This window comes from Dipodomys ordii, unplaced genomic scaffold (assembly GCF_000151885.1).
Source record: "Dipodomys ordii isolate 6190 unplaced genomic scaffold, Dord_2.0 Scaffold30, whole genome shotgun sequence".
NCBI lineage: Eukaryota > Metazoa > Chordata > Mammalia > Rodentia > Heteromyidae > Dipodomys > Dipodomys ordii.
This window is the reverse complement of record NW_012267246.1, coordinates 6665038-6692510: the sequence shown is the minus strand read 5'-3', so window position 1 is coordinate 6692510 and position 27473 is coordinate 6665038. Positions and strand designations below refer to the sequence as shown.

At 34.6% G+C, this 27473-nt stretch overlaps 1 protein-coding gene across 1 annotated transcript in view; it reads left to right on the top strand.

Annotated features, from left to right (window-relative positions):
• Positions 1-27473, top strand: part of Si (sucrase-isomaltase (alpha-glucosidase)) — a 90724-nt gene that overhangs the window by 14155 nt on the left and 49096 nt on the right. Inside the window, exons 6-21 of the mRNA XM_013016144.1 lie at positions 108-279; positions 2377-2476; positions 3872-3984; positions 4826-4951; positions 6250-6381; positions 6471-6590; positions 8100-8213; positions 11070-11154; positions 12594-12711; positions 14248-14419; positions 16412-16528; positions 19214-19368; positions 20480-20564; positions 21671-21727; positions 23433-23557; positions 24645-24733. Of these exons, the coding sequence (XP_012871598.1) occupies positions 108-279; positions 2377-2476; positions 3872-3984; positions 4826-4951; positions 6250-6381; positions 6471-6590; positions 8100-8213; positions 11070-11154; positions 12594-12711; positions 14248-14419; positions 16412-16528; positions 19214-19368; positions 20480-20564; positions 21671-21727; positions 23433-23557; positions 24645-24733 (1880 nt within the window). The remainder of the gene's footprint in view (positions 1-107; positions 280-2376; positions 2477-3871; positions 3985-4825; positions 4952-6249; positions 6382-6470; positions 6591-8099; positions 8214-11069; positions 11155-12593; positions 12712-14247; positions 14420-16411; positions 16529-19213; positions 19369-20479; positions 20565-21670; positions 21728-23432; positions 23558-24644; positions 24734-27473) is intronic.

Here is a 27473-nt window from a genome sequence, read left to right as displayed (position 1 = left end):
CCCTCATTCAAATGAGATGTTCTGGGTGATGTTTACACATAACGATACATGATAAAAATACTTCACATATCATTCTGGATTGTGTCTTTCTTTCCTTCACGGTTCAGATTCGATACGAGTGTTGGCCCTCTGATTTACTCCGACCAGTACTTACAGATTTCCACAAAACTTCCCAGTGAATACATGTACGGTCTCGGGGAACACATTCATCAGAGATTCCGTCATGATGTGAACTGGAGAACATGGCCAATCTTTACTCGAGATGAAATTCCTGGAAAAGTAAGAAATCATCTTTCTTGTTTTAAATTAAATCAATATGTTGGAACAGATGCTACTTGAAGCTTATTTGACTTTGTGTGTGTGTGTGTATATATTGGGTATGTTTGCAGATGTATGTAATGACATATGTATCATATTTGTATGCATGTGTGCTTAGTTGTAGTGGGGCGAGAACTCAGGGTGTTATACCTTGCTCGGCTTTTCTCACACATAACTGTCACCCTACCATTTGAGCCATACCTCCAGTCGAGTTTCTGGTGGGTTCTTTGGAGATAAAAGTCTAATAGACCTTTCTGCTTGAGCTGGCTTTGAACCACTCTTCTCAGTTACCTGACTCTTGAGTAGCTACGATTCAATTACAAGAATGAGCAACCAACTTTGGGTGCATTTGACATTTCCAAGTTAAGTTATTGGTACAGTTACTCATTGATAGGTAATCCAAAATCTTGCTCAATTTATTGAGGACTAAATTCTAAATCCTAAATTAATTCTGTAACTAACAGAGTTTATGAAGGCTTGAGCAATGAACTTCTGGATTATCGATGATTTCTTTGACTTTCATTGTTATAGTTTATTTTTCTATTCCATTGCATTTATATTTTACATGTGTAGGTCCTGATGTTTGGAATTATTCTAGTTGAATGGTTAATTCATATTTCCAAATTTGTTTTTCGTGTCTTTACACAATGTCTTCCTATCTTTCATACAACATCGCAAAAAGAGTGTGGTTAGAAATGATATGCAAATGTTTACAGCATAGAATTCCTTCATGTATTTGTCTCTTCTAGAATATGAGATTCTATGGGATAATGAATATACCATTAAATTCATGCTTATTAACCGTTATGACATTTAATTGCCAGTGCTATTTTCTTCTTCCAAGTGAATAATGTTCATTTTGAGAAGCTTCACTTGGTAGAGAACCAGGAGTAAGTTCTACCAATGTCCATTACATTTTTGCTGTCTGCAAATAAGAACTTTGGTTGGTCCTGGGGTTTGATCTCTAGTGCCAAGTACTGCGCTTCTTTTGCTCATGGCTAGCGTTCTACCCCTTGAGCCACAGCTTCACTTCTTGTTTGTTCTGAGTAGTTTATTGGAGATAAGAGTCTCACAGACTTTCCTGCCTCAGTTGGCTCTGACTCACAATCCTCAGTTCTCAGCCTCTTGAGTGGCTAGGATGACAGGTGTCAGCCACCAGTGCCAGCTTCATCTTCATTTCTTTTTTAATTTTTAAAATTTTATTGTCAAGGTGATGTAAGAAGGGCACAGTTACATAAGTAAGGTAATGAGCACATTTGTTGTCTAAGTTGTTACTTCTTCCCTCATTTTTCTCCCTCTTTCCCACCCCCTAACTCCTTCTCTCAGGTTGTACAGATTATTTACAACATATTGTCTTGTGAATATCGCTGTTACATTGGTTCCCTCCCCCCTTGACCTTTGCCTCACCATTTTGTTGTTCCCTTTCCCTTCCCTAGTTTAGATATACGTATATATAATACCCAGGGTACAAAAATCAAATGCAGTGAAAACAGGGGATAAACCATAGGGGAAAAACACAAAAGAAATAAGAAATCATGTAGTATATTGAGAACAACAACAACAAAGAAAAACCTCTGATGTCCATGTGTTGGAGTTCATTTTGCTTAGCATCAGGCATGCCTTGCTATGTCGATATTCATATTTAAAAATTTCTACAGTCAGTTAGACATCAGTTTCCTGTCAACATTTCAGTGCTTTCAGACTTCCCATCTACTCTCAATAAATACACTGAGGAAGTTTTATGAAGTTAGCTATCTGAATGTGGATAATGGGTAAATTAGAAATAGCTTACACTCCCTTAATTATAACAAAGTGTAAAGAAGAGAAAGCAGTCTAATAATAATATATTTTATATTATCTTATATACTAAATTCTTTCATGTAAAATGTTAAGTAAAATAAGTTACATAATTCTGTGCTATAATAGTTGGTTTGGGATCGAGAGGGAAGAAAACAAATATTGTAGGTGGCTCACTTACAGAAACAAGTAAGTTTCCAAGCACTCTTTTAACATAGATACCCTTTACTTAGAACTTTAATTAGCATTTTTGCCTTATAGAACAACCACAACTTATATGGCCATCAGACATTCTTCATGTGTATGGAAGACACAACTGGAAAAGCATTTGGGGTGTTTTTAATGAACAGCAATGCAATGGGTAGGTTTCCTTCATCTAATGGTCCAAGTAGATTTGCTATGTGACAACCACAGATTTTAGGTGATCCCATAAGCTCTGTATGTGATTTTGCAAGTGAAATATTTAGAAATGGGGTTTGAAATTAGCGATGCAATACTTTTATCTATCCATGTTTCTATGATGTGGAAAATTTACATGTTTTGATGTACATATGGGTGCTTCCCTTTACAGCAGGATGAAAGTATAGTCATTCATACACTCCATTTATCAAGATGAATTAATGTATTTACTCTCTAGAACAAAGACAAATAATATCTCCATGAGGGCATATGGTGGTAAATATACCAAAAAAATAGCCTTGGTTGTGACTCATGCTTGTAATCCTAGCTACTCAGAGTCTGAGATCTTGGCCTTTGGTTTGAGCCAGTGTAGCCAAAAAATTGAATGAGACTTTATCTCCCATAAACCACCCAAAAGCTAAAAGTAGAATTGTGGTTCAAGGGATAGAGAAGTAGCCTTGAACAAAAGAGCTCAGAGACAGTGCCCAAGCTCTGAGTTCAAGCACCAGGACTGGCACAAAGAAAAAGAAGGAAGAAAAACATTCTAGTTTACTATAAATCAAACTATATAGGCTTTTCCTTTAATTATATATATTTATATATTTATTATATATATATATATATGATAATAGGTGAGTCAGTGATAACAAAAAGTGACCAAATTGAATGTCTCAGAAAGATTGATATTTTATATGAATATCAAATTACATAAAAATATTAAACTGAAAACCCATTTGTTTTCCTTTTTTGCTTAAGAATTAATATGTGGTAACATGACCCTCCATAGAGTCTTAGTTGACATACGAATTGATATACCATTATGGGAATAAATCTTTTGGTTGTTAGAGGTTCATTCTCCATCTCTTGGCTATGCAATCCCCAGGGGAGTTTTGAGTTCTTCTAATAGAAGCCTCACATATGTGGTATTCTATTTTTCATCCATGTTATTGCTACAGGCAGTATATTCTTTCTTTTTTTTGTTGTTGTTGGTCGCGGGACTTTGAACTCTGGGCCTGGGTGTTGTCCCACAGCTCTTCAGCTCAAGGCTAGCACTCTACCACTTGAGCCATGGTGCTACTTTCAGTTTTCTAGTGGTTTATTGGAGATAAGAGTCTCATGGACTTTTCCTGCCTAGGCTGGCTTTGAACTGTGATCCTCAGATCTAAGCCTCTTGAGTAGCTAGGATTACAGGCATGATCCACTGGCACCTGACAATATATTATTTCTAAATAATCGGTTAAAATAGTGTGGAATCATATGTTCAGAGCAAAGTTTTATTCAAGTGTGAAGTTGTTTTCCATATATATATATATATATATATATATATATATATATATTTCCAATTTTTGTTTTTCAGAGGTATTAATCCAACCCACTCCAATAGTAACTTACAAAATCATTGGTGGTATTCTGGACTTTTATATATTTCTTGGAGATACACCAGAACAAGTTGTACAACAGTATCAAGAGGTGTGTGTTCTAAGCTTATTTAATAATACCATGATATGCAGTATTGTTTTATTATCTAACAATTTCACACAGTAAAGCAATCCGTCACATGTTTCTAGCCTTCTAGGCCAGTCAGCAGATTTATATCTTACATTTTTAAAAAGACATAAGCATGTAGTTTTTTAAACTCTTTCTCCTATGTAATGAAACCTATATATTTTTCCAGTTTTAATTTTTAAGTAGTTGTACACAGGAGTTTTAATTCAATATGTCAGTTTCTCAGTATGGCTCTCCATCTTTCATTTCAAAGTGATTTTTACTTTCAAACAGCTAACTTCAGAAGTTAGAGTTCTTTGATAGGTTGCATATTATACCTTTGTTTTTCCCAACATGTTTCAGTAGAATAAAGCAGTAGGTTATGTCTGATTTTTGTACACTGCAAATAGACCTATTCTCAGTGTCTATTTGAGGATAATTTAGATCAAAATAAGAGGTTGTTGGTAGTAGAGAGCTTTCTCTTTACTATTTTTTGACTTTTTTATTCTCTTCTTTAACTTTTTGTGATAGAAAGTATCATGAAAAATGCTACTTTCCTGAGTGTTTCAATTTAGAATTTAAAACACAAAATAAACAGAAGATGAGGGACAGCACATAAACTTTCTGAGAGTTTCATAAAAAATTAATCCTTACAGGATAAGCAAGGAAAATCTCAGAAGGCAAGTCATTTAAAATTTTCCTTACAAGATGTAGTTAAATGGGCTCCAGAGATATGGCAGACTAAAAAGCCTGTTGATATTATGTCTACTGCTGACTTTAGTTTTCTCTGTTGTAACTAATTAAACATGCATCATTTATCCTCAAGTTCATAGGTCGGCCTGCCATGCCCGCCTACTGGAGTCTTGGATTCCAGTTGAGTCGCTGGAATTACAAGTCTTTGGATGTAGTGAAGGAAGTAGTAAGAAGAAACAGGGAAGCTGGCATTCCATATGTAAGTAGCAGGAAGGCTTGGTAGAAAGATAAATCTGAGGTTAAACACTGTAACATAATAGCAAATGGACTGCATTCTGAGGAGTATTTATGATGGTTCAGCTTCGATGTAATGGGGAGGTGTATTCTATATCCATTCCCAGTGTTGATTCAGGCATGACCGTTACATGTACTTTGAAGAGTTATCCTAGAAATGGATATATATTCAATATATTTCATACATGATATACATTTATATAGCATATATATGTATCATATACAAATATATCACATATATTTATACATTGTATATAATAATCTCTTAGGTATTATATATTCCTAAATATTCATATATATTTATATACATATATTCATACATTTGTGAGGCAAAATTACATTCAGTTTAAAAAAATGAGTTCCAAATATTCTATTTTTTTCAGAATTCTGTAGTTCCTGTTTCCTATGCAATGAAATTTATGAATATATATGTGTGCATATATGTATACATATGTATACATATGCTCATATATGTTTATAAGGGCTATCTGTAGTCACTAGTAAAAGAATCATTTTTTTCTTTACTGCTTTTATGCTTCAGAATGATCAAAACCTGGATTGAGGTTGTGGCTCAATGGGTAGAGCTTTGCCAAGTATTTTTAGACTTTGAGTTCAATTTTCGGCATTGATGTTATGGGGAAAATTAAAACAACTAATAATAGAATAAAATTAGAATAACTAAAAATTACAATAACTAAATTAAGTCAGAATAACTAAAATTTAGAATAACTACAATTAGAATAACTGACATTATTGCTTCTTTTATGAAATTAAAGTGTTATTACTTTACTTACTTTTTTGTTTTTTTCTTTGGATTTTGGCAGAGCAGATCCATTTTTGTTTTGTTTTGTTTTGAGGACATGGTACCACTGCCCACCTTAGAACTCAAGGTCCTCTTGCCTTAGTTTTGTTATGTATATGGTGGTGGTGTTAGGCTTGAACTCTAACTCGAACTCAGCTCCTCCCTTGACTCTTTTACTCAGGATTCTTGCTGTAGCACTAAATCCACACCTCCAGCTTTAACTTTTTGCTGGTCAACTGGAAATAAAGTCTCTTGGATTTTTCTACCTGGGTTGATTTTGAACCATAAATCTCCAATCTCCCCTTCTGCAGTAGTTAGGATGAAAACTATGAACCATTGGCTCCCAAATTAAGTTTTAAATTTTCTTCCAATCATTACATTTACAGTAGAAACTCATTTTAGTTAAAAACAGAAAGAAAATGCTTTGATTCCTTATGGGAATATGTTGTGGTCATTTTCAGGACACACAAGTCACTGACATTGACTATATGGAAGACAAGAAGGACTTCACATACGATGAAGTTACATTTAAAGGGCTCCCCGAGTTTGCTGAAGATTTGCATGCCCATGGACAAAAATACGTTATCATCTTGGTAATGATGAATCATGTGTTAAATATGTTCAACATTCGTGAATTTTGGAAGTAATGGGTGGTTCATCGTTTCTTTTTCTCTGTTTGTAGGACCCTGCAATTTCTATAAATAAGCGTGCCAATGGAGCCTCATATGAGTCCTATGATAGAGGAAATGCAAAACACGTGTGGGTAAATGAGTCCGATGGGGTAACACCACTTATTGGAGAGGTAAATTCTGATACTTATTTAAAATTGTGCAGCTCATTTTTTTTTTACTCTGCACCAACAAACCTTTGGGAAGTATGTTCGTAAGAGTGTATCTGTGTTTCTTTCAGCCTTAGATTTAATATTTGAAGTTTAGATAAGCATTATTTAATTCCTTTAGTTATGCAGAAAAGCAAACAGGCACATCATTTGACAATGTATAAAATAAATGAAAGCTGATAAGTTATGATACATAATTTATAATCTCACAAACATTCTGAGAGATCTAGGCAGACATTCAATGCTAAATATTTGCCAATGTAAATTGAGTATCTATATGTTAGGCACCGAGTTTCAATAGTTACACTTAGAATGGATAATGAAATTAAATAATGAAATTTAAATATTGATAGTTAATATTAAAATTCCTTGTAAAAAGTACTGAAATACAGAGCAGTGAGCTGTTTCCTTACTTATTGCTTGGTAGGTTTCCTGAGATTATAGAGAAAATAAGAAAGAATGTGAGGAGTATTGACCTCTCCAGTGTATATTTTTAATTAGAATAATTATTCTACTGGTGGTAACTTTGTAAGATATATCAAAGACAAAAGTAATATATAAGCACCTTTGAGGTACTAATTCCACTTCTGTGATTTAATAAAAATGGCTAGAGCCAGGCGCCAGTGGCTCATGCCTATAATCCTAGCTACTTAGGAGGTTGAGATCTGGGGATCACGATTCAAAGCCAACCATGGCAGAAAAGTCAGTGAGACTCTGATCTCCAATAAACCACTAGAAAACCAGAAGTGGCGCTGTACCTCAAGTGGTAGAGTGCTAACCTTGAGTTGAAGAGTGTAGGGACAAGACCCACGCGGACAACACCCTGGCCCAGAGTTCAAGCCCCACAACCGACAAAAAAAAAAGGCTAGACTAGGAAAAGAAAATATCTATTTTAAACTACATATTTAGGGGTTGGGTGACTCATGCTTGTAATCACAGTGACTCAAGAGGCTAAGATCTAGAGAATATCTGAGACCAGTATAGTCAGAAAGCTTAGTGAGATTCCTGTAAAATTACATGAAAAAAGCATGGAGGTGTGGTTCAAGAGGTAGAGCACCAGCTGCATTGGCAGGAAAGCAAGCAAGCAAAGAAAGTGCAAGTGTGTACCTTTTCCTATCTGTAGGGTAGAATCAATTTTGGTACCTCCATTGTATATAAAAAATGACAAATATTTCTCATCTCTTGAATTGCTAATGAAAATTGTTAATGATCATAAAAATGCTTCAATGAGTGCTAATACATATGAAGTATTATGGCCATGTTCACTGACAAGACAGAAAAGAAAATGAGTATTTTTCCTTGAATTTTTGGAGGCAATGCCTTCAGAAATGAATTAATATTGCTTTATATTATTCTGAATAAATGTGCACTTCACTTTAAAAGGACAATATCATAACTTTAATGTTTTTTGAGCTCCTCTACCTTAATATTTTATTTAATCTATGTATACATGTGATTAATCCTCTCATCCAGGTATGGCCAGGATTAACAGTATACCCAGATTTCACCAATCCAGACTGCGTTGATTGGTGGGTAAATGAGTGCAATGAATTCTATAAACAAGTGAAATATGACGGACTTTGGATTGTAAGTAGCTATTTTATCTTTAATTTTTAATATTATCTTAAAGTAATTGTACCAAGGGCTTTCAATTCAATGTATCAGTCATTTTTAATACAGTACATCTTAATCAATGTCAACTCTGTAAGTAGCTATCTCATTGGATAATGAAAACAGAATGGCTTATTCATCGAAGCATTGAACATGTGTACTTTCCAAATACATGCAACATATAATTTCAAGCTCTTGGGTTGGTTTTCTAGAATACATACAAGAAATACTGTGACAGGCAAGGGATAGAAAGGGAAAAAGACAAAATATTTAAAATATTTTTTCCTCTCTAGTAATATATTTCTTGGTACAGATTTTACTTTTGTAAGTAACATGGAAAATTTTCAAGATTAGAGACTTCTATGAAAGAACAGTTAATGGGATTTGGGGACAAGACTATGGAAGTGCGATTCCAAGAAAACCTTTATGAGAGTCTACGTTAGCAAAACAAAATGTCAACACCTGTGGAGGTCACCTCATTTAAGAAATGTACTTTTGCTGCCTCCAGTGGTAATTCTAGCTACTTAGGAGGCTGAGATCTGAGGATCGTGGTTTGAAGTCAGTTGGGGCAGAAAAATCCCCATGAGACTCATATCTCCAATGAACCCCTCAAAAACCAGAAGTGCCAATGTGGCTGAAAGTGGTAGAGCACTGAGTTCAAGCCTTGCAACTGACAGAGAGGAAGAAAGAATGAAAGAACAAAAGAAAAGAAGGAAGGAAGGAAGGAAGGAAAGAAGGAAGGAAGGAAGATACTTTTGAGTAGTCTGTGGAATAGAACAAATCATGATTGACATTTGCTTGTATTTTATCTAAAAAAATAATAAACGTGACTAACAAAACCCTGGACTGTTTAAACAATTGCTAAAATGAAAGAAGTTTCTCTGGATGAATGTTTATGTCTAGAACGAATGATAGCTAGTTTCTAGGTTTTTGGAACAAAACTTAGTGAACGATGGGGAAAAATTTACTGCCCCTGGTTATGGTGATTATGACCCTAAAATCTGAGTAAGTTTAGAAAAAATAATATTGAAAACAGAGTGAAAATCAGGATTAAAAAAATATAACCTAGCTGAATTCTATTTGACTGGTTAGGTTCATATTATTTCTTTGTTTTAAAGTGGTCATCACTTTTAATATTAATTAATTTATGAAATTAATATACAATTTAATACTTATTATTGTACCATCTGTAATATACAAATATTGGAAAGTGATACATTTTGATAAAAATGAGTAAAATGATAGCAGTGCTTTCAGGAATTCTATGGAGGTATCAATAAGATAAAGATGGAAATTCTTTAGTTTTCTTTTAATTTAAAATAGGGGCGATCACATGCACACAGGAAAAAGCAGTAAAAATGTACAGTAATTTTAAACTTTACTTTCATTCTTGCTCTTAAATTATTGCTTTAATTAAATTTTATGTAAACTTTGTTTTTGATGGGAAACTCAAGTGCAGTAGAACAGAGCAATAGATATAAATGTCAAAGAAATAACCCAAAGACTCTTTAATTATTCTTGAACTTTAAAACAAGTGTGAGTTTCCTCATGCTTAACTATTTAGAACAGAATTGGGAGATATTTACCTTTAGCATCACTTTGAGAAATCTCCCTTGAGCACCTCACTTAATTCCCTATGATGTTTCTTTTGAGTCTGTTGCTTTCTACAGTTTGCATATTCATATGAATAATTCAGAGATCCTTAGTAGAGATGTGCAATCTTACTCATGTACCACGTTCAAAAGCAAGTGATATTTAAGGGAGACTCCAAAATCCTGAGTAATGCTTTTGTAAAGTAATTAATAATAATAATAAAATAATAATAATAATGTTTAATCAAGACATTTATTTATATACTTCGGGGAAAATATCTTTAAGACAATTTTCACAGTGGCTCTGTCATTCCCTTAGAAAAGAGATGTCAAATCAATCAATGTTGACTGCTTTAGAGTACTTAGGAAACAAAAAAGGAGGAATCAAGCAAAGACAATACGGAAATGATGGCATTAAGGAGATCTCTGAAAGCTGGAGTCCCTGAGGGGAATATGACCCACGAAGATGAATGCTCTTGGTCTTAAAATGTGTCCATGACATAGGTGGGAGAAGAGAAAAGACATAAAATATACTTTTGAGATTACAATAATAGCTAACACAAGACAGATTTGTCACTGCTGTTTTTACTTAGAGCACAGAGACAATTTAGTAGAGATGTGGGAAATAACATTTCATTATTTCTGGAAATCCTACAAAGTAGTTAGCAGAGTAGATAATAAGCACAAGGCTTCTGTTAACTGGTTATACTTCTATTGCTAGTATGTAGAGAAAAGATCGAGGCTTTGTCAAAAAAAATAGAAAAAATCGGTGAATCCAATGCCCAACTGCTCTGTCTCCACAGATGGCTGCTGACGATTCTCAGAATGTGATTAAGCTCACCTGGCATTACTTACACCCATGGGGGATTACTATTTTAATTAAAATATTAAATGGCGGTCTGCCCCAGCTTTCCTTGTCTTCTGAGATTTTAGGAGATGTAGGTTATTAAAATACTCTGGTATAAGATGCCTAGTGCATCTCTGGAAAAAGATAAATGGCAGCCACAGCAGAACAAGCTGAAGGAACAGATGTGGAAGATAGATCCACAGTGACATGAACAATTGAAATGAGCAAAATGAAATGCATTTTTGGTGTTTAAAAATCTGGTTTTGGTTTGCAGCTTATATTCTTGTAGAAGAAAAAATTGCTTTTATAAAATATTCTTAGACAACAATGTGATTTATCTTTATACTTTACAATTATTTAATAATCTGTTTCTTTTCCTTTTATGTACATTAGGACATGAATGAAGTTTCCAGTTTTATTCAAGGTTCACTGAAAGGTTGTGGTGACAACAAATGGAATTATCCACCTTTTATTCCTGGTAAATCTTATTTTCTTATCTATTTTACTCAGAATTGAAGATGGTGTCATGTTAACTTTTAAATTATAATATATATATATATTTCTAAATTAAAACCATCCGTGTAATTTCTTAAAATATTTTTCTTTTACCTAAAATATTTGCTAAGATTATCTTTCAATAATATACAGCCAGGTGCCAGTAACTCACGCCTGTAATCTTACCTACTCAGGAGGCTGAGATCTGAGGTTCTAAGTTCAAAGCTATCCCAGGCAGAAAAGTCCGTGAAACTCTTATTTCCAGAAAAGCGGAAGTAGTGCTGTGGCTCAAGTGGTAGAGCACTAGCCTTGAGCTGAAGAGATGAGTGACAGCGCCCAGACAGACCCAGAGTTCAAGCCTCACATATGACAGAAAGAAAGAAAGAAAGAGAGAGAGAGAGAGAGAGAGGGAGGGAGGGAGGGAGGGAGGGAGGGAGGGAGGGAGGAAAGAAGGAAGGAAGGAAGGAAGGAAGGAAGGAAGGAAGGAAGGAAGGAAGGAAGGAAATAAAGCTTCACAATGTTTCTATTGGCAAAATATAGACATATGCATGTATTTTATATGCCTGCTAAATAATATTTTCCCATGCATTTTAATTATTAAAATTTGGAACTATAACTAGTACTTAATAATATAATGGAAAAGCGATTTACTAGCATCATTTAGTTATAGAAGGGGTGTCCACTTTGACATGTCCTTATATATGCATACAATGTACTTTATAAAGATTCTTTTCCTTCACCCCCTGCCTGTCCCCCATTCCTTTTTCCAAAACTAATTTCATCAAGATTCTTTGTTCAGTGTCCACATATGTATATAAAGTGTTCTGATTATATTTCTCTTCCTCTACCTCTCAGCTCTCCATCCCCCTCTCAATTTTACCTATATGTCAGCAGGACATGGTTTACCTTCTTAATATTGATTTATTTTGTGCTAGTCCTGGGGTTTGAGCTCAGGGCTTGGGCTCTGTCTCTGAATGTCTTGCCCAAGGCTCGTGCTCTACCATTTGAGGATCAGCTCCACTTCTGTTTTTTTGGTGGCAAATTGGAAGTAAGAGTTTTACAGTCCTCTCTGGTCTGGCTTAAAACCTTGATCTTCAGATCTCAGCCTCTTGAGTAGCTGGCTCAATACTCCTTTTTAAAAGTCAGTGTAAATTGTTCAAAAAGAGACTTCACCATGGTATTTCACACGTGCATTTGCTTCATTTAATCAAGCTGACTATTTGCCTCTTCTTGTGAATCATTTCTCCGGTCATGATGACATGAGATAAAGTGATACTTACTTCTGTATCATTTTAACTATTTGTATTTTTCATTACCCTTTGATGAGGCACAATATCACATAGTACATTTTTTTTAAAAAAAGCAATGTGAAGACTGAAAAGGCTGAGTGTAAAGAATTCTACCAAATGTCTTCTTTCTAAGGTATTCTTGACAGACTCATGTATTCCAAGACCCTTTGCATGGATGCAGTGCAGAACTGGGGGACGCAGTACAACGTGCACAGCCTCTATGGGTACAGCATGTCCATTGCCACTGAGAAGTGAGTACGGTTCAGTGCAGAGGCCCGTGTACAGTCATCATCTAGAGTAGATTAGGATGACCCATTCCTAGAGCTGGAAAACAGCAAAGCAAATGTGATGGCTTTCCAAATGTGAGTAAGATCTATGAATTCTGAATTCAGTTATCCAGAGTTACATGGTATGTGTAGTTCTTGCATATATGTGTGTGCATATATAATATATACATGTGTATGTGTGTGCATGTGTGATATATACATTTGTATATACATATATGTGTATTAAGTGCATTTTCAAATTACTGGAATTTTATAATACCACGAGCTACCTGTATATAAAAAGGAATACAGAAAAAAGAGGAGTATCCTAGATTAAATGAATGTTATTTATCCTCATTTTCTTAGTTTGCATAGTGTAATAGTTAAAAAAAATCCAGATCTCAATGTATTAATATTTTCTGATAATTAAAAACTACTCATTACTTGGCCACATGCTTTTCTGGTGCTAACCTGATCAACATTCATTATACTTATAAATTAACATGCTGCATTAACTTCCTCCACTTTTCATACAATGGCTTAAAGATATTTATATAAAAATACACCATGAAATCAAAACATCTTGTACCTTGTCTTTCTCGTGTTATTTTTTCTTAAAAAAATAAAAGCAGAGATTTACTTCAAATATATTGCATTTTTAGAAAAGTTAAACAAGTATATATATTTCAATGTGATGCAGATTGTAAAATGTAGAAGCCATTTGTACATACATACTGTCATAGCAGATATTTAGTGAGATAATCGGATTGGTGTTAAATACTGAAATAAATTTTATATCTAATCCTAATTTCTTTCTCATCATGGAAAATTATTAAGAGTCAGGTTGCAGTAGTGATCAGATGAGAGATGCTAGGTCATTTGGATAGTAAAAATGATTAAAATGCTTTAAGAACATGCCAGATTTTTTATCCTTGCTTGCAAATATTTGTAAACAGAAGTTAAGCTATGTTTTGCATGTGCACCACATAAACCTACTGGGTTTAAATACATATGATAAATTATACATATGTAGAATGATTTAGTACATTTATAGCATGTGTTTCCATGCACATATTGAGTAAATAGTGTGTTGCTTTCAAATTGACAGAAGATGAGTGAAAGTTTTCTATGTTATTTATCTTGATTGATCAGTATGTATTGAAAAAAGTCAGTATAGGATTTTTTTTGTTTTTGTTTTTGTTTTAGCTTTTACGTCAGCTTTATTCTCAGAGCCAACCTGTATGAGTTAACAAATCTCTACATTGCCAACTACTGTGGGAATCATATTCCTTCTTGCATGCACCCAAACATCATACTCAACAATGTGTTCTGACATGCAAAAGAAGATTTACTATTTGCACCTGTCTGAGCATAGGTAGTTAAGAAAGGAAGAAAAAAGTAAAATTCCGACCAAAGTTATACATGATGTGATTGTCTCTAGGAACAGTGAATGACCATTTGAAATGAGAACATTTAAATAAATGAGTGTCTAATTCTTTGCTACCTTGGTCTCTCTTTTAGAGCTATAGCAAAGGTATTTCCGAATAAAAGAGGCTTCATTCTCACCCGCTCCACGTTTGCGGGCACTGGGCGGTATGCTGCACATTGGCTGGGCGACAACACCGCCTCCTGGGAGCAGATGGAATGGTCCATCACTGGCATGCTGGAGTTCGGTTTGTTCGGAATGCCTCTGGTAAGATGATCCTTCTCACAGGAGCGTATGCAAGACCATGTATGCGTTCTCCTTCATACCCAGGCTCCAAACCTCAAGCCTAGCAAGAGCACCAAATTGCATTCTGTTTGCTTTCTTTTTTATGCTATTTATTTAGGGTTTTTTTTTGGGGGGGGGAGTGAAAGGGATCAAGCCAGAGCCTTATGCATTGAATTGTCAGTATCATATTTATGATATTTATTTAAAAGGATTCAACAGCACACGATCAAAGAAACCGTCAAACCGTGTCCTTAATGAATATATGAGATAAATAACAATGTTGATGCTATTTCTGACATTTGAGTGACTAAGTGAAATTATAATCCAATGCAACCAGCCTAAACAAGGGATTATTATGTAGAAAGAATATAAAAAATAATGTTTACATGAGAAAAATAAAGCACGATAAGACTACACTGATAACAATGTAAATGTCAAAACTAAATATACATAAGATGCTCTATTATCAGATTAGTGTAAGTGAATAATGCTATGTGTATTTTAGAACAAGATACAAAACAATGATAGAAGCTGGTTGCCAGTGACTCGCACTTGTAATAGGGAAGGCTGAGATCTTTCAAAGAGCATCCTAGCAGGAAAGTCTATGAGAGACTCTTATCTCCAATTAATCACAAGAAACAGAAATGTGTGAAATGGAGATGTGGCTAAAGTAGTGAAGTGCTAGCACAAAAGGTCAGGGACAGTACTCAGGCCACCATGCAAGTCCCAGGGTCCTGCACAAACACACACACACACACACACACACACACAAACACAAATGATGGAACAATATTTGAAATTTCAAAGTAGACAAGATTTTAATAACATGAAATATTAAACATGACATTTAAAAATCAATTTTAAAAGTGAATCATACCCTGTTGATATTCAAGACTACAGAAAGCCATTACGTAAGACATATGTATAAAGTATATTAGGAAAATTATACCAATTCACTTATTCTCCTATGTAAATAAATGTAAAGTACACCATATGACATACAAACTAAACAAAAGTAACTGGTGAATACACCTTGTATTTGGAACTTTAAAAGACATTGTCACATCATATATGAGTAATAAATAAACTCTATAGCAATAATAAAAATAACCTTATGTTATTTTATTGTCATGTTAGTACTTTTCTTTGGTTCTGTGGTTTGTTGTATTAGTATTTAAAGGAGACTAATAAAATAAAATTAATAAAACAAAAAAGTAAGCAAAACAGAAACAAAATCTCTAAGACATACTGAATTTCATCAACTGAGGAGCATTAAAAAGTAAAACACATGTTAAATTATATCTTGTTATAGATGAATACATAGATATAAAGAAACAAAGAAATACTGTTAATCATAAATACTAAATTTAAGATAGTACTTTCTGGTATCTGGGAGTATCTATTGGGTGAAAATCAATTTACTTTGAATTATTATTTTTTCTTTGTGAGCTACACATAAATACATGGTTATTTGTTCTTACTTTGCTCCCATAATAGTACATCTTTTAATTGGAAAAAATCAAAGAGGGACATTTTGGATTTAAAGGCGAGATACTTCTTTTTTCTTCAGCAAGATTCTTTTAATACAATAATTGCATCTTTACACAAGGATTTTCATTATTATTTTATAAGTGAAAATATGTAAAAATACACACAAATTAAGAAAACATATAAAATGACAAAGAAGGAAAACGCATGGCCATGTGTAACGCTGTCTACATAGATCTCAGTACTAGGGACATAGAGTCAGGAGGATTGTGAATTTGCAGGCCATCCTGGGGTATACTCTGAGACACTGTCTTGAAAAAGATTGTACAAAACAAGGGGAAAAAACACTAGTTTGTGGAGAAATATTGAAAGATGATAAAGCAAATATTTTCCATTTTATAAATCATGTCTATTACATAGGCCAATAGGTCATCACATTGATGCTTTGAATCTGAGCACTGAATCCACGGTGTCTTTGTTATCCAGGTGGGTGCAGACATCTGCGGGTTTATAGCTAACACCACTGAGGAGCTGTGCAGAAGATGGATGCAACTTGGTGCTTTTTATCCATTTTCTAGGAACCATAATGCTGATGGATATGCGGTGAGTGACTCACGTTTCAGGGGGTTTGCAGTGAAGCACTATCAGATCTTAACATCGTACTTTAACATATGTCCACAAGTCATATTATCTGAAAGTTTGTAGCCAAATTTGTAATGCATAGTTAGAAAACCTCTACTTATATACAAAAGAAACAAAAACAATCACATACTACATTACAAACAACAGCAACAAAGAAAATCCTCTGTGTCCATACCTTAAGGTTCATTTCACTTAGCATCATCTTATTTGGTGATATGGATAGATAGATAGATAGATAGATAGATAGATAGATAGATAGATAGATAGATAGATCCATCTTGAGCTTTTCTGCTCATCTGATAAGATGATCCTAGATATATACTAATTATTCCAAATAAGGGAAACCATGGACTTACATTTTACTTATTTCACTTAGTATGATTTTTTTCGTGTTTCCATTTCCTAAAAAATGGGGCGGTGTCATTCTGGGGGCATAGAATTCTGGGATGGGGGGAGGGAGGAAGGGGAGGGAAGGGATAGTAGGAGAAAAACCAAGGAGGAAGTAACAATGCTCAACCAGAAATGTACTCATTACCTTTCTCATGTAACTGTAACCCTTCTGTATAGCATCTGTACTAAAAAATAAAAATTTAAAAATAATAAATAAAAATCCTCCCTTTCATATATAAGAATATATACATATAAGAACATATAATAATATATAGATATATCTAATAACATATCTAAGAATACATATATGCATATATATGTGTGTATATATGTATACATATATGTATTCTTAGCTTCTAATAATGCAAATTCCAGGTAACTTTTCTTTCAGAAAAAGAAAATGTAATATGATATCAAGGCTTTTCCTTGTCTTGTGTAATGAAAGAAAAGCTTCAAATTAAAAACAAAACAAAAAAAACGGCTTTGACTCCACAATCTTTCTATAATAAAACTGGAATCAACAGACCAGTACACAACAAAATGGATGCCCTTAAACCCTAGCTCTGCGCTGGTAAGAAACAGGACACAAGGAAATACAGTTATTCTGCCAGCCCTGAAATCATCCAGTATAAACAACAGCAGGCATATTTCTAAAAGGGAATGGTGATGTCTGACTAGAACTACTTAGTTATTGAGAAGGCTGATCTGGGGATCACAGTTTGAAGTTAGCCCAGACAGGAAATCCATGAAACTCTTATCTCCAATAAAGTACCAAAAAGTTGGAAGTGGAGCTCTAGCTCAAGTAGTGGAACAGGCTACCCTTAAGTTAAAGAAGCTCAGAGACAGTGCGCAGTCCCTGAATTTACATCCCAGGACTGGTACCACAAATATATATATATATATATATATATATATATATATATATATAATAAATGACTTAGTATTCACATACTGGTTGTGAACAAAGCCTCTGTTCTTATGAAGAAGGGCCAGCTGAACAGGTCATACTTTAAGAGAATTGGACAGGACAAAAGTAATACTCCCTTGAGCCATCAAATAAGCATTGTTTATCTATAAAACAACCTGTTACACATGTTACATTGTATTCTGTCTGTGTTTGCTTTCTCCAAAACCTTGACAAGAAGTCAACGAGGGTGGGGATTTCTTGATGAAGATCTTATGAAAAACAAACACACAAAAAAAGAGAGGGCTTGTAGAAGTGTGTGTGTGTGTGTGTGTGTGTGTGTGTGTGTGTGTGTGTGTGTGTACACGTGTTCATCAAATCAAAATTCAGGTCTCTGGCTGGCGAAGCTGACAGGGCAGGGAGAGGTGTGGCAGGGAAAATGACAGCCTGGAGCTCAGATCCAGCAAAGCTTCAGTCTGGGCCATTGCGGGGCTGGGCGGAGCGGGGGGGGGGGGGGGGGGGGGGAGGGCAGTTTTTAAGCGAATGGGGCCACGCTGGGAAAGCCCTGTATCTCCAGAGAAAGTTCTAGACTGTTGTTTTGTTGTGCTTATCCAATGACTGGAAATAGCACCCAGGAAGCAGAGATTCAGGGCAGTAACCAAAGTGGATCTGGAGGCCAATTCATGAGGCCCTCAGGCAATCTCATGACCAACAACAGGAGCGCTAAGCAGAAGAGCCAAGGTGTGGGTGCCTCTACTGGTCTTAAGAGGAGTGAATGCTCCCTCCCTCAGTTCCTCCCCAGCTACCCTCACTGCTCTGCGCTCTGCCGCCCCCCCCCCCAATTCCTGGGTTAGCCCTCTCCCTGGATTTATTTTAGCGGGAATAGAAGGCGCCAGACAGCAGACCTTAGGCTTGGATATTTCAAGCCCTTGCTTGCACAAGTCTTCTTCAGCATATGGAAACCCGGTTCTGGAGGATCCTGGCCCTGCGTCTTCACTGCTAGCTATCACGAAGTTTAACCACCCATGAAACATTACCAAAAAATAATGAAGCCAAGCAAATCATTTTTGTGATTTTCATCTTTCCTACTGGTGTATTTAAATGGGAAGTGCATACTTATGAACGAAAGTAATTAAAACGAGGGTAAATTTTATTCAGATACTTTAAAGGTAAAATGGGGATAGTTTTAAGTTTTATCTACAGAATTTTACACACACACACACACACACACACATGTTTTGTTTTGTTTTTTTAAGGAGAGACTTAACATGTTTTAGTTTTCATTTTCATTTTATTATTTCATATCATTTTATTTTATTTCATGTTATTTTATTTTCCCTTTTTGTCCTCAGGAACAAGATCCTGCAGTTTTTGGAAAAGACTCGCTTCTAGTCAGAACTTCAAGGCACTACCTCAGGATTCGCTACACTCTGCTGCCGTTCCTCTACACTCTCTTTTATAGAGCACATATGTTTGGAGAAACAGTCGCTAGGCCAGTTCTTCATGAGTAAGTACTATGGATAAAATTTCCATATATTTTTCCTTAAAAATTGTTTGATTGTTAAAAAGGTGATATACAGAGGGGTTACAGTTACATAAGTCAGATGATGAGTACAATTCTTTTGGGACATGTCCCTCTCTCTCTCCCAATTTTCCCCTCTCATTCCCACCACCAGTTGTATAGTTCCTTTTCAACATAGTGTCTAGGGAGAAACACTGCTGCATTTGTTCACCCTTTGTCCCTCCATTTGTGTGGCCCATCTTATCCTCACAATGACATAAACAAGCAGAACAAAAAAGGAAAGAAAACCAAGACAGCAAAAAGGAACAAGACTTCTTGTTTCAATGTATTTTTAAAGAACATTCAGAAAGTAATAAACATGAATGGCAATAAATCAAGGTATCAGGTAGATTTAGACTGATTTCTTTAAATGTAAAAATAGAATTAAAATGTATAAAATGATTTATGAAGCATGTGAGAATTGAACACAATTTACAATATGTGTTAGGGAAATTATATCAGTGAGAAAGGGTAAACCTAAGGTTATTAAAAGCCTACAACTATACATTGTAAAATCATGTAAATAGATGGAAATTTAAAGACTAAATGTAAAACCAATAGAGACCAAGAGTGTATAGGAGATAGTTTCAGGAAAAGATGAATTGTCTTTATCTTTGTAAGTATCAGGTTCAAAATTGGGCTCAAGAAATTACTGAAAAAAATACACTTAAAACCATATTAAACTGGACTTTTACAATGAAAAGGTTTAAAAGGAAGGAAGTAGATTTTGAAAAACTTGTGATGTGGAAGTGTTCTACAGGAGAAAAGTAAACATGACGATTGTTAATGAGAGATTACCAGTAGCCATATCATCCATGCAGATAGAGGAGAATTCATGCCCTCCTTTCTCCTTCTTCCCGATCTTCTTCTCCACGTGTCCCTCCTCCTGAATGGACTCTGATGAATCATGACAGGTGTAGGAAGTATTGATTGTAAATGATATGCTAAGTCAAATTAACTCATGGTTTTCTGAAAATATTGAAAAGATAAACCAAATAAGCAATTTGGGTATAGACAGTGTGCATTGTCACATGGTAAATGCTGTTACTTTTGCTAGGTTTTATAATGACATGAACAGCTGGGTTGAGGACCTTGAGTTTCTGTGGGGCCCAGCGTTACTCATTACTCCTGTTTTGAAGCAGGTATGTCTTAGAAATTTACCAAATTTATGTCTTAAAGGGAATTCTATATGCACAAATCCATATTTAATGACAAAGCATTAGATAATACTTAGTGCTAAATGGATCATTTCAAGCAGATGGATGTCTTATTGCTTTGTGACTTACAGAAGACATTAAAATTATTATGAAACTATTCAATAGATCTTGGCTTACGGTTATATAATACAAAGGGGATATATAAATTAGGTTTCTCCGGGGGCTGGGAAGGTGGATCAGTGGTAGAATGCTTGCCTTGCAAGCACCTGGGTTTGATTCCTCAGCACCAAATAAGCAGAAAAACCAGAAGTGGCAATGTGGCTCAAGTGGTCGAGCGCTAGCCTTCAGCTGAAGAGCTGAGGGACAGCGCCCAGGCCCAGCATTCAGGCCCCACAACCAATGGGGGAAAAAAATAGATTTCTCCTAAAACCCATTGTTCATTTAATCAGACTCAAATCCTTTAGTAATGCTAACACTCTCAGTTATATAGACCCAAACATTGAAATTTCGCTAAGTTGTAAATAAAAGAAAACTTGAAAATCAGTCTTCAGAAAATGTTGACAAAATAATGAATTCAATCATGTGGTTCTCATTTTTAACATGTTTTTCAGTCCATGAAGGCAAAGAGAAATGGAGGACAGTTTCAGATTCAAAGAAACCACATAATTCAAAGAAATAATCATAATAATTCATAATTTTAAGAAACCACACAACAATGTGTACACCATCTTAACCACCACTGGAAATGATTTCGGTTTTGCACATTGTGACATAGAAAATCAGTACAATTGATTATATATTGGAAATATTATTATTTATTGGAAATATTGAAGTACAATAACATAGTGAAACTCTCTTCCCTTAATGAATGGGAAATCCAACACACCTTTGACCACATTCTTGCTCTTTGCTTAGGATTGGGTTTTGCTTTTCAATCCTTTTATTATTTTATTTTTTCCTTTTGGTTGTACTAGTGTTTGAACTCGGGGTCTCATGGTTGCTAGGCAGTCACTCTATGAATAGATCCATGCCCCCAAATCAAGGACTGAACATTCTCAGATGTGTATGCATGTTGTCCTGCTTGATTTTAGGGAGCAGAGGTGGTGAGTGCCTACATCCCTGATGCAACCTGGTATGACTACGAAACAGTAAGTACTCTTCCCCGAGCTGTGTCTGGATCATAAGGAAGTCTCAACATCTGTGTGCAGAACGTAACTCCAGATATATAGCACCTCTGTGCCTAGATTAAAAAAAAACTTACAGGAAAGAAGAATAATTCCAAAATGAATACCTGTAAAAAATGTACATAAGCCCACTATTTGCGAAAATGCAGAAGATTTTTAATGTGCCATCACATACTTATTTTATAATGGAATGAAAGGAATATTATAGGAAGGAGTGGTTGATTATTTGAATGTTCCTTCCCTATCTTACATGTCTGTACTGCCTGAAGAATTACTGAAATAGTCATATAGTTGATTTTATGTGGTGCCTCCAAACAATTGTGTAGAATATATTTATTTCTAACTTAGAAAGACATAAATAATTGCTTTCACACATATACTCTATGTTTTTAACTGAGCAAGTCTTCATAAAAATATTTTTCAATTCATCTATTGAGGGGATAAAATAAAATTAAAAAAAATATTTTTCAAGCCATTATTTCATATATTGCTTTTATTTGCTAATCAGGTTATTTTAAAAAATGATTTTATTTTTAAAAAAAAGATCCTTGAAAGATAAACTACCTTGAAATTCAATGTGTATCAGTTTGCTTTTATTTACTTCTTTTTTTTCAATTTCAGTAGATATTCTTTATTCTTTTAACACATTAGCCAACATTCAAACACCATAAATGTTGGGATAGATCAAGTCAAACTACATCAAAGTATTCAAATATGACCTGGCCATTTCTAAGTCTAAAATTGACTTCACACTATTTCATTCTAATAGAAATGAACACATCATGTCATGTAGTATAAATTTCATTTTACTGATTTGTGGAGCACAGCATTACAGCTCAGTGGTCGTCTACTTTGTGCAGGGATGGAGTCAGTTCAATGACCTTTTCAATCTCTACATTATGACTTTGTATTTGGATTGTTGGAGCTCTTCTTGAATTTTCATAAAGTCTGTAATGGGGCAATTGAAAGCTCTTTTCTTCAACTCTAGCCTTCCTTGTTTCATTCTGATGTGTTTTGGTACAGAGAACAGTAAGGAGGATTCTCAAAAGAAATAAAAGTAGATCCAGCAGATAAGTCAGCAATCCCATGTCAGAGTATATGTCCAAAGCAATGATAGAAACGTATCTATGAGATAGATAGTCTGATGCTTATGGTTGCAAGACATTTTACAAGAGATAGCATAAAGAATCACCAAGGGTCTACCAACAGATGAATGGGTATACCATGAGACAGTATTTAGTCACAGAAATAATTGCAGCAAACAGAAAGAAACTTTTGCCAAGCAAAATAAGCCAAACAGATAAACACTGCTTGTTTATTCTCACATGTGAATGCTAAACAATTTGCAAGAGAATGAAGAATCACCATTAGAAACATGTGAACTTTAAACCAAAATAAATGTAAAAGGTGAAGCTAATCAGTCATTATTTTAGAGAAGAAGCTATTTTCTCCATGTCCAGTTTTTGTATTTTAGGAAAAAATATAAAGTTCCATTACTTTGTGCAGTTAATCTCTAATAATTCTCTTCCAAAGTCAGAAAATGGCATCGTGTTTCTTTTGATGATATGATTTGCTCATCAGAAAAATGTGCTTCAATGTGTGCTTTGCAACTCTGGTGACATGGAGTTAAAAAGCTCCATGTAGAATAAAATTCTTTTACAAACATTAGGGGGCAAAACGACCTTGGAGAAAACAGAGGGTGAATATGTACCTTCCGGAAGACAAAATAGGACTGCATCTCAGAGGAGGCTACATTATTCCTATACAGCAGCCAGATGTGACAACTACTGCAAGGTAAAGTGAGCTGGACTTTTCCTGCACTAGCTCTTATTTTCATTAAGAACCAAAGGTTAATATTGGCTTTCACCAAGATATTTCACACCCAGGTTATTCTTAGAAATGTCATGTTTATAAAAATAGTTAAAGTATGTGTATGTCATGTACATGCAAATATTTAAGTTACATATAGACATATATTTATAAATTAAGTTAAATATAACTGAAAAAATTGTATATATGGAAATATATGTAACTGAAATATATGTATATAAATATAAATACATATATATGTGTATATACACACACAACATATACGCAATTGTTTTATCTTATAAAGATTTGGTTAAAATCCAAAGATTCTTTTATATTTTCTCCAAAATATGCAAATTAAAGATAATCTCTTTTTCTGATAGGTTGAAACATTAATCTTTCCCATATCATTGAGAGTCATGTGTCCTTTTTAAATTTTTTCCAAACTCACAATTTTTCCTTCTGCTTTAATTATACTATAAAGATGTGCCAAACAGGAGAACTAAACTGTTGTGTTAGAATGTGAGTTGGAAAGATTAAAATCTGTAAAGAATACTTCTTTGATCACTTAGTCACAGAGATACTACTTTATGGTAATATAGAGCTAAGAAAATTCTTTTCTGATCACTTTGCTGATTCTGTTATAATTGGCTTTGGTTATAAAATTAGTAAAAATTCCTCTAGGCATTTCTAATACTTTGCATCATTTATTTATTATTTTGCATTGAAGATACAGATTTAATAAATTGCAATATAAGATTACGGTGGTTGAGTACCCCTTAATTTTTCTTGCTTACATTGGAATGTAGTATTTTGGCAATTTTACAGCTGTTAAACTTTTCAAAACTTCATTTCTCATTTTTCTACTTGTTAATTTTGTGTAGTTTCTAATTCTATACATTATATTTGCATTCACCTAAGAATTTGAGAGAATGTTAGTATTGTTTTGAATCTATAGATCAGTGTTGTATTAATGCAGAAGTCCAAGACAGACTGGCTAGGGCTCATTTACAGAAAATCTCATTGTCATGTTTCTTCTTTAATTATACACGCCCCTCATTTTACCTAACAGCCGGAAGAATCCTCTCGGCCTTATCGTTGCACTGGATGAAAATAACACAGCAAAGGGAGACTTTTTCTGGGATGATGGAGAAAGTATCAGTAAGTCTGCTTTGATAGGCAGTCATGTCTTTCACACCTCCTGAAGTCCCCTCCTGCTCAGGCGTCTTCTAGAAGAATAGCACATGTTATTTTAGGCTTGTAGGTTCCTCTGTGAAACTCAACATTGTCATCTTACTTACTTATATCTCATTAAGATAACTATGTTTGCGTATTGATTTCTCATTAGTCTTCATCAAGTGTATCTGAATAGGTTGCATGAATACCTTTCATATTAAGGTGATGTTTCCAGATTGCATTATGTTTTCAAATGTTTTACATGATTCTAGTTCTCAAGCGTAAAATCATGTTACTGTAGATTAAAAGAAACCTAGTTTTTAAAGCTTTAGGTCAATGAAATCAAATTATTTGAAGAGAGAAGGTTTCATAATTTATTTACTTTATTTACTTTACTGTTTATTCAGTGTTGTTTTCTGAATATCAAACTGGAGAGTTGTTTATTAAAAAATATAATTGAGACACTTTATGTTAATTAAATCATACCAGAATTTTAATTTAGATATTTATAATACTTCACAAATTTATATTTATTATCTATTTCCTTTAATAGAGGGTTATGCAGGTGTGCACAGATTTAAAGCTAGCTTCTACTTCAGCTCAATACTTCTCAACATGCATATAAAAATATCCATATGTCTTAAACCTACATTATCTTCCTATGTTTCTTCCTTCATACCATGAGTTAGTTTGTAGGCTATTTCATAATCTGATAAGGTGATATCTCTGGAAAAAATACCTTGTTAGTTTTGATGTTATGAATTTATGAAAAGTCAGGTATTTAAAAACTACTGCTGGGCACTGGTAGCCCATGCCTATAATCTTAGCTACTCAGGAGGCTGAGATCTGAGGATAGGCAGAGATCTGAGGATAGCAGTTTAAGGCCAGCCCCGGAAGGAAAGTCCATGAGACTCTTATCTCCAGTTAACCACCAGAGAACTGGAAGTGGTGCTATGGCTCAAGCAGTAGACTTGAGCTGAAGAGTGCAGGTACAGCATCCAAGCTGAGTTCAAGCCCCACAAACAAACCCCAACAAGCCCCAACAAACAAACAAAAACAACAACAAAACTATTGCTGAGATTCAGTAATTCCTTCACTTGTGAAGTGATATTCACACTAAATCAACATTTATTTGAATCAATAACATCTATCTGTGGAAATTGATTAGTATGTTAAAAATCAAAATTATTCTATAGAATTCACTGAAAGAGCTTTCTTGATTCAAGATCAATTATGAAGTTGCCTTCATAATTATCAGTCAGAACTGTCACATTTCCATCTGTTATCTGGTTATGCCCATCCCTTGATGATTACTGAGTTTTATGTTCCTGATGCCCAGGTAATACTTTTAGATAGGATCTCTGCATTCCTTCTATCTCCATTTGATTGTCTAATGAAAATCAATAATCCCAGGCCATCCTGGGGCTCAGCATTCACTATCATGTAGCCATAGAATGGAAGGGCCTTGCCTTTGAGCATGCTAACACAGTCTGGCCTTTATGAATTCATGGCAACCAGTGCTTTTGAGGCCAAGCACTGCAAAGCTGACTGATCTGTCTTACAGCCTAGAAATATCTCTTGAATCGTCTTTGGTCTGAATTCTCTTATCAGAATCATTATTATCATTACTCTGTTTCATTTTCATTCCTGCAAGTTTTCATTTGTGCCACTTTTAATTGCCTAACAAGTCTAGATCTGTAGTTGTTGTAAAACCCTTTTACAATGTACAATCCAACAGTTTTGTAACCCCCATAAAGTTGACTCAAATTATTACACCTGTGCCACGAATCCTCTAAAGACAATTGATTTACTTATTTAGCAATCTGAAATTATATAGAACCTACAGGCTTATCATAATTTGTGCTTCTAGAGGAGTTGCCTGCAAACACACACACACACACACACACACACACACACACACACACACACACACTCCCCACACCCTTCTCCCTTTCTCATTCTAGCTCAGCAAACCAGTCTTCCTACTGTTTCTTATGCACTCAGGAACCTAGTCACATTTCTCTGAGTCAAAAGTAAGAAGTTCTTTTTACATACAAGCTCAGTCAAAAGAGATGCTAAGAAAATTAAACTATTTATAGCCATCCAATCCAATATTTTTTGAATAATAAATTTGTAAGCAAACATTTGAATGGAAGAATGTTTAATTCACATTCTGATTGCAATTTGTTCTGTTTTATGAAAATGGTAAGCAAATTAATGTTGAAAAATCATATATACATGTAACAATTCTATTTGTTAACAGTTTCCTCAAAAATTTGGTAGGTTTAATCTTCCATTCGATGAAGAACAAAGTTTCTGACATAAATAATACTGAATAGCCTTGTATTTCACAGGAACGCTAGTTGGAGGAGCTTGGTTGGATGAGCAATGGGGCAGGGGATGGATATGGCAAGAATACTCGATGTAGATAAGGGATGAAGGAGAGGAGTGTGTCTGGGGAGGAGGCAGACAGGATGTGGAAGAAAGATGCAAGGCCTAACTGCTGAAGCTATACCAGATACCTAGACACACATGTTAAACTTTAATATCCTTTACAACCACTTGTAGTTTAAAATAGCTGAGCAGAAATGAATCATACAAGACTTTAGAGTTTATTTCAAGAACAAATTGAGGGTTTTTTAGGTCTTTGTTATGTTTACAAGTTCATTGATTTTCCCCCAAACAATGAAAAAATCATGACACCAAGATAGAAAATAATGACACA